This window comes from Bubalus kerabau, chromosome 6 (genome assembly GCF_029407905.1).
Source record: "Bubalus kerabau isolate K-KA32 ecotype Philippines breed swamp buffalo chromosome 6, PCC_UOA_SB_1v2, whole genome shotgun sequence".
NCBI classification, from domain to species: domain Eukaryota; kingdom Metazoa; phylum Chordata; class Mammalia; order Artiodactyla; family Bovidae; genus Bubalus; species Bubalus kerabau.
In genome coordinates this window covers 78,185,639-78,194,328 of record NC_073629.1, presented here as the reverse complement: position 1 = coordinate 78,194,328, position 8,690 = coordinate 78,185,639, and the positions used below count along the sequence as shown (strand labels likewise).

Here is an 8,690-nt window from a genome sequence, read left to right as displayed (position 1 = left end):
ATTCAGTGGTCATCAAATTGTATGCATTCCTTCAGTCAGTCAGCAACCTTTGAGTGACTCCCCTGGACCAGATTCTGTGCTAGGAACTGGGGTGTGTGTTTGGGTGTACTTAGTCACGTCAGACTCTTTGAGACCCTATGGAGTGTAACCCACCAGGCTCCTCTGTCCATGGGATTCTCCAGGCAAGGGTGGCTTGGGTTGCCATTTTATCCCCCAGGGGATCTTCCCAACCCAGGAATCAAATATGCATCTCCTGTGTCTCCTGCATTGGCATGTGGATTCTTTACCACCAAGCCACCTGGGAAGCCAGGAACTGAGGATATATAGCAGTAAATAAGACCAGCCCAGTCCCAGGATTCATGGAGTGTCTATACTTACAGGAGAGATTGATTAAGTAATTATGTAATTACATGGATGTAAGTGCTAAGAGAAGAAGCCAAGGATGGCATGGGAATCATTAACAGAAAAATCTAGTGAATTCCAGAGAGCTCTAGGAGAGAGTGATGTTTGAGCTGAGCCAAGAGGAGCTAAGTGGAATAAGCCTGACAAAATGGTAGCGGAAGTGTGATTCCCATTGAAGACACAGCACATGTGAAGGCTATTGGTTCAACAATTGTTTGTGGAGCCCTTACCATGGGCCGAGCAGGCGTTCTGGGCCCTGGGCCCACAGCTGAGAGAAAAAAAACAATCAAATTCCAGCTTCGTGAAGTCTACGTTTAAGAAGGCAGAAGGAGGGGAGCGGGAAGAGCAGAGGGAGGAAGAAGTATGGCGCGTCTTCAAGGACATGAAATGCCCCGGGTTAGGCCCACGGAATCCGCTTTGATTGCCGCTGGACTTTCCACCCGTAGAGCAGCGCCTGGTCCACAGTAAGAGCTCGAGAACATGATTTGCTGTGGTTGGATGAGATTCTGCAAAAGGGGTGGAGTTGGGCTGAGTTGGAGTAGTGATTCTGAGGTGGTCTGAGTTAACGAGCGCTAGACAAGAAAGTGCTGCAGAGTTTTAAGCCCTTTCACTTTCGCCGTCCTGTTTCTCTGTGCTTCTCAGTGATAGGGTTGGTCTATAATATTCCCTGAACTCTTCTGGCAATAAGGTGTTCTCAGGCTGTGAGCGGCATGGTGGCCTGTCCAGTTTGCAGCCCAGATTCACTGCTGTTGGCAGTCTTTACCTGAACCAGGTTGTCTAACTCTCCAGTGCCAGGACTGACTGTGATTAGAAACCTCTGGAGGGAAATGCTGTGTCCTTTCCATTCTGGTGGCTTCCTCTCTGGCTCGGGTCACCATGACCTGGACTCCGGGCTATTAAATGTGGGGAGAGGCCCAGTCCAGTTCCTAGGTGGATGATTCTATTGTTTAGGGAAATACTTGGATGGATTTTCTGGTTGGTAAAGGCAGATTCCATTTCCCTCCTCTCTCCTCCTTTTCTTTTCTTTTAACACAAGAAAACGTTCATTGTAAAAATAATATAAAATACACAAAATCAAATTTAAAAAAGTGATCCAATATCCCATCAACCAGGAGTAACCAGTGTTTGCATTTGGTTGTGTTTCTTGCAGACTTTTCCTGTGCAGATGTGCATTGTAGGTGTTTGTGTATTTATATTTGCAAAAATGAGATTATGTATATAATACATATCAACTTGCAACTGACTTAACCTTAGAATTTAAGTGCAAACATCTTTCTATGTTAAGAGAAAATCATAATCTCACTGTTTTAAATTCTGGCCTGGACTGATGTTACAGTCTCCCGAATTTTCCATTTCCAGTTTCTCAGCAGCCTATGAGCAGGATTAGTCTTCCTGAAACAATCCTGAGCATGTTACTTTCCCATAGAAACCCTTTAAAATGTCTCCTATTCCCCATGTCCTGCAGATGAAATCCAAATTATTTCACTCCAAATTCAAGACCCTCCATGGTAGGACCCTGCCCCTGACGGGCTTGTCCATTTTTACCTTCATGCTTTTCCTGATGCTCCAGTGAAAGCCTGATGTCTAAGGTCCTGACTTTCCCATCTCTGCTCAGACTGCTCCCTTCCTCCTAGAACACCATTCCCACCAACTCTCCAGCTTCTAGAACCCCAGGCCACCTTCGAGGCCTGGCTGAGAGGCCACCTTCTTCAGAAAGCCCTGTTCCTCTCCAGTAAATATACTAGGAGCCAAGCCATGTGCTCTTTTCATTGTGGGGAAGAAAGATTAGTTAGCACACCTTTGTCATTGCTTAACATGTACTGTACTTCTTGGATGTGCATGTGTGTGCACACACAACACACACATTGTGGTAAATTGTGCAAAGGAGTGTTAGTTACAGGGAAGAGTTACACTCCCACTAGTACTTTTCTCACTTCCGGCAAGTATTTGTATACATCTACACATCTGCATGGAGAAGGCAATGGCACCCCACTCTAGTATGCTTGCCTGGAAAATCCCATGGGCAGAGGAGCCTGGTAGGCTGCAGTCCATGGGGTCTCTAGGAATCGGACACGACTGAGAGACCTCACTTTCACTTTTCACTTTCATGCATTGGAGAAGGAAATGGCAACCCACTCCAGTGTTCTTGCCTGGAGAATCCCAGGGACGTGGGAGCCTGGTGGGCTGCCGTCTATGGGGTCACACAGAGTCAGACACAACTGAAGCGACTTAGCAGCAGCAGCAGCACACATCTGCATGGGTGTGTACACATATACAGGCGTGTAAGTGACACGTGTGCACGCATATTATGCAGGTGTAGATATGTACATGTGCTTGTGGGTGGGTGTGTATCAAGAGTCTCGCAATTTATTTTCTGGGAGCTGCTGCTTCTAAGGTACAAGCTAATTTTCCTCTGACATTTATAGGCTTCAGTTGACTATAGCATTTTATTAGGGAGCTTGCAGGGAGAAAGCACCTGAGTCACACTCTTCATAAATCTGTCTGCCTCAGTCGAGCATTTGGCTCCTCCTTGTTTTTGTACTATTAAATTGACAAATAGCTCTTAATAAACCCACAGAGCTTACATAATTTAGCTTGGGGACTTCGAGGCTTGACGGCGGGGTGATGTGCTGATGTTGGGCAAGTTCATATTTAACCAACTAGATTGCACAGGTTAGCTTTTCTGGGCGAGCCCTGGCACTTGGGAGCCAGATTTCCTTTCATAGCTAAGAAATCGGATTTCCTCAGCTTTGAGAAGCAACCCTCTAGGACTTGAGCATTTCAATACTGCAAAAAATGTCCAGGAGGCAGACGGGAGGGAGGTGGACTTGGAGACTTTTCACCCAAGGGATGTTTAGAGTTCCAATGGTGTCCCTCTAGGGGACTGCCTTATTTCAGAGTTATCAGGGTGTAAGTAAAAAGCACTTCTTCCATCCCCTGAGGCTGCCTTCTCAAATTGCTTGGCTGACCTTCATCCACTGTTGATCCTATAAGTTTCAGCCCTACATGGGAGAATCCACTCCAGGCACAGGTGGGGATCTCCTGGTCCTCTGAGTCTGGTGTCGTGAAGATTTTGTTCTGGTCTCTGGGTCCTGTCAGTTTTAACTTTCTCTTTCCCCTCTAATCTCTCCCTATGTGGTCACATCCACTCCTAAGGCTTTTAATGCCACCTATCAATGAGGGAGTGGTTACCATGAATCTCCATTTCATATCTGTCTTCTGAGCTCTGACCCCTGTATCCAACCACCAACTTGTTATCAGCATCTGGGTATCGGCCTGGCGTCACAAGCCCAACTCAGTTAAAATGAATTCATCAGCTGTCTCCTAAACTTTTCCCTCCTCTTTGGTTTCCTATTCAGACGATGACGGCGCCAACTACCTAGATGATCACGGAGGCAATCAGGGAGGTGTCCTCGCTGACTCTGCCTCTCCCTTTCACCTCCCGCACACCCCAATCCACTGCACAACTGGGCAGTCGTCAAGTCCTACCAACCCAATAGCCTTCCGAAGAGCTCTCACTTCTGTCCATTGCTCTGCATTTCGCTGCCAGCACCATGATCCCTGCACCAGACACCAGAGCCTCTTGCCTGGACAAAGCCTCATGTCCGTTCTTACATTCTCTAATCTATTTTCCAGGTAGCAGCCAGAAAGACTTTTTTAAAAACACAAATCTAATTATATTACTTTCCTGCTTAAACATAATCGGTGATGTTCCATTTCTTTTATTAAAAAATGCAAATCTGTTGCCACGGCTCACAGTGCCCTGGTTATACCCTCCTCTTCAATGTCCTCCGGTATCCCCATGTCCCCTTTCTCTGTCCACGTAGTGCTCTTGCCTCATAGGCATACTCCAATCCCTTAGACCTTCCCTGCTGTCATGGCACTTCTTTCCTCTTTGGCTGAGTCATTTTTTATATATTTATTAAGAAAATCATTCATAATTTTATTACTTTTCTTTTCAAATATTTGTTTTGAAAACTTTCTCTTTCATCACATGTTTTAAATTATCTCATTAGATTTTACATTTTATAGAATAACAAATTAGATAAAATATTTCTTTTGAAACATTTTTATTATGAAATATAAAAAATAGTGCAAAAATTTCTGCAACAGGGTAACAAATCTAGTGGTTATGCAATTGACACCTATCTTCCTTCCAACTGGGCCAAGAGAACTTTGACAATGTCTGTAAAGCTTTTCTTTTTTAAAGAAGGTTCTGACCAAAACAAGACAAAATACTAATAATTAAAAATCTACATGGTGATTTTATAGATGTTTGGTATATTATCTCTGGACTTTCCTCTGTGTTTAAAATAGCTAATGAGAGTGGCTAGTTCTCATTCATCTTTTAAGTTCCAGCTTGACTATTCTTTCTATGGAAAATCTGCAACCCTTGGGACCAGACTAGGACCCGTGCACCCATGCAATTTGCATAGCACCAGGCTACTTCTCTGTGCCGCTCATCACAATGACTGCCGTTTGGTCAATGATTTGTTTAATATTGGTTTCTTTTACTAGTCTGTAACCTCCATGAAGTCAGGAACTGTAACTTTTTTTCCCAGTGATGTCTCTCTGGCCTCTAGCACCTGACATTTAGCAAGTGTTCCTTAAGTCCTTGTTAAGTGAATAAAAGATGTTCTAAAGCTGGATCTTTCTGAAATAGTGGAACATGTTAGTAATTTCTGTTCAGTTCAGTTGCTCACTCATGTCTGACTCTTTGCGACCCCATGGACTGCAGCATGCCAGGCCTCCCTGTCCATCACCAACTCCCGGAGTTTACCCAAGCTCATGTCCATTAAGTTGGTGATACCATCCAACCATCTCATCCCCTGTCGTCCCCTTCTCCTCTTGCCCTCAATCTTTCCCAGCATCAGGGTCTTTCAAATGAGTCAGCTCTTCGCATCATGTGGCCAAAGTATTGGAATGGCTGTAACCTTACTCATTGTGTGTGTGTTGATCAGTTTTACTTTTTTAATGAATGCACAGTGAACATTTGCTCTAGCTGGGTAATACACCAGGTGCTGAGATTCAAAGCTGAACTGTGATCCTGCCCTGAAGGAGTTTACCAATTAGCAACTCAAGTCATGTTTTCATGGAAGGACACAGATAATGGGAGGCTTGGGAATTTCCACAGGAGCAAGAAAACCTATATCCGAATGACCTCTGAGAGTTCATTCACCTAAAAGTAGGCAGGGCGTCAGAGAAAGGGTTATGGGCCCTTGTGGCTGAGCCACTGTGGCTGTGGCCAGGTTTATTGGAATCAGAGTAACAGCCCCAAGGTCAGGAGGGCTGAGCTGACTCATTCTGCAAAGAGAGCAGTCAGGGGTCAGGCCAGGTAAAGTGAGCAGGTTGGGGTTCACCCACAAGGGAAGCAGACAGAGAGGACCTCTGTGGCTCAGACTTGGTTGGTCAAATCCCTGGCTGGTGGTATCTCCCCAGCTGCCACAAGGCCCACTTTCATCTCAGCCTTCTACGTCCAGGTTGATGGCTTCCCAGCAAGGGCTGAGCCAAGGTCTTCAGGCAAAAGGTTGAGCAACAGCCCTGCATTTAGGCAGAGCTGGGTTTGTATCTGGTACCATTTGATACTGCATGATTGTGAGCAAGTTTCATCAGCTTTCTGAGGCTCAGTTTTCTCTTTAATGAAATGTGACATACTGTCCCTCACTCATTAGGGAGATGAAAGTGTGTATGGCGAGTGCGGCTCTGTAGTGGCCCATCAGTTACATGCTCCTTTTCCTAAATTGTGCCATAGGGGTAGGTTTTGCTTTGGGGGCCCTTTTATCCCCCCTTCCACCTTTCTTTCTTTCTTTTTTTTTTTAACTGTTCTAGCACCTCATTCCCGCCACACACTTTCTCCAATCTTGGAGAAACCTCCAGTGGAAGTATAATGAATAGACGATTTCTGTGCTGTGGAGTGGGGGTCTGGAACCTAGAAGGTACTCAACAAATCTTTGTGAGATCGGTGGTCAGATGGATGGAGAGTTGAATAAAATGCACATTTCACGGCTTCTGCTGCCACCATGGTAAACATGGCCAACAATGAGATAATCATGGAACACCTTTTAATTTCTAACTCAGCTGCATCAGAGACAGCAGACAACCTTTGACCGTCAGCCAGGAGTGGCTTTATAGCCAAAGTCATCCTGCCCAAGCACACCTCTTCCCAAGTGACTCCTGTTAGTGAACGACAATGCTTGCGTATAAATGCCCATCATCTCCACCCGACTCCCTAACTCTGGAAGTCATTCCAGTTCCAGGGCGCCTCCTGGCCTCAGCCGAGGCTGTCCTCAGGCCTGTGTTTGGCTTCCGCCCTTCCTCTGTATCTTTGGCTCCTTCCCCCTCCTCCAGCGGTCATCCCCCAGGGAACTTCCTCACAAACATCCCACACCCTGAACTCCCTCTCAGAACCCACTTTCTGGGAATGGACCTGTGACACATTGGCTCACCTGAGTGGAAGGTCTAGGGGCGATTGGCCACAGTTGGGCAGAAGGTGAAGCTAGATGTGATCCCTGCTCTGCAGGCTTTACAATCTAGCAGGGGAGCACGTGCTTAGTCACTCAGCTGTGTCCGACTCTTTGTGACCCCAAGGAATGTAGCCCACCAGGCTCCTCTGTGTATGGAATTTTTCCAGGCAAGAATATTGGAGTAGGTTGCCGTTTCCTATTCCAGGGGAATCTTCCCGACCCAGGGATCAAACCTGTGACTCTTGCTTCTCCTGCATTGGCAGATGGATTCTTTACCACTAGTGCCACCTGGGAAGCCCAGTGGAGAAGAGAGACCTTAAATATGGCAGATTCAATAGAGTAATCATGATGAGACAGAGACACTAAGGAAAAGAAAGAGTGGGATGAGGGTTTACAATAGGTTGGGGCTTGTCTCAGGGTGCAGGGGGCCTCCCCAAGCAGGAGACCAGCAAGGTGACTTTATAGATTGAGTAAGGAGGAGCCAGGTGGGAGACACCCTGCCCAGGCAGATGGGGCCACACATGATAGGAAGGAGCTGATGTGTTGAGATAACCCAAAGGCCAGGGCTGCAATGGTCTTTTTTTTTTTTTTTGACATGTGAAAGTGAAAGTGGAGTCGCTCAGTTGTGTCCGACTCTTTGCGACCCCATGGACTGTAGCCTACCAGGCTCCTCTGTCCATGGGATTTTCCAGGCAATAGTACTGGAGTGGATTGCCATTTCCTTCTCCAGGGGATCTTCCCGACCCAGGGATCAAACACAGGTCTCCCACATTGTAGACAGGCGCTTTACCATCTGAGCCACCGCATGTATATACTATTAAATAAATATATTTATTTTTAATGTATTTTTGGCTGCACTGCATCTTAATTGCTGCATGTAGGTTTTCTCTAGTTGCGGGGATCTCTAGTTCCTAGGTACACGGGCTTCTCACTGCAGTGGCTTCTCTTATGCAGTACAGGCTCTAAGTGCATGGGCTTCAGTAGGTGTGGCACATGGGCTTGGCTGCTCCACTCTACATGAGGTCTTCCCGGACCAGGGATCGAATCCCTACACCCTGCATTGGCAGGCAGATTCTTTTCTAGTGTGCCACCAGGGAAGTCCATCAGCAATATTTTGATGTAAAGAAAGAGTTTTAGGACTTTGGTGCAGTGGCTAAGACTCCGAGCTCCCATGCAGGGGGCTGCCCTGGTCAGGGAATTAGATCCCATATGCTATGACTAAGGATCCTGCTTATCCAACTAAGATCCAATCAGCCAAAGAAGATTTTTTTTTTTTAAAGAACACTGTTTTGTGGGTTCTTCCTTTCTTTACCTCATCACTCCAAGACCTCCATCTCCATGTAGCCTGTTGAATGTCTGAGCCTTCTTTTTCTATCTCTGACTCCTTTCTCTCAGAGAGGCTGCCTTCCTCACATACCCCCGGCCCCCTTTTCTCCTTCAGAATTAGTCTATTATGATCTCCTTGGACTTTTTTTTTTTTTAATGAATCCAAAAAATGAACAACAATACGTGTTCCTTCTCAGATCATCTGGCATCTAAGGGCCTTTGATGCAATAACTCAATTGCAGGTGTGTGGAAGGATTATGCAGAGAGGAAACGGTGGAGGCAGAGACTGGAGCCAAGCGGAGAAAGAAAAACCTTTGCTTAAATGCCACGCCAAAGGGGGTGAAGTTCAGGAGCCAGGTCCTGGCAGGAGAGAGATGGACCTGAACCAGGAAATAGGTCAATCAGAGGCTCAATTATCGGAGTGCCGGAAAGTGGAGTGTGAGGCCGAGTCAGCTGGAAGGTGGTTGATTTGTGGTTGAGGTGCTTTTTATAGTCCTG

The 8,690-nt window shown here is 46.2% G+C and overlaps 1 protein-coding gene across 1 annotated transcript in view; it reads left to right on the top strand.

Annotated features, from left to right (window-relative positions):
- Positions 1-723: 723 nt before the first annotated feature.
- Positions 724-8,690, top strand: part of GADD45A (growth arrest and DNA damage inducible alpha) — a 157,312-nt gene continuing 149,345 nt past the window's right edge. Inside the window, exon 1 of the mRNA XM_055585517.1 lies at positions 724-866. Coding sequence (XP_055441492.1) covers positions 766-866 — 101 coding nt within the window. The 5' untranslated portion in view covers positions 724-765. The remainder of the gene's footprint in view (positions 867-8,690) is intronic.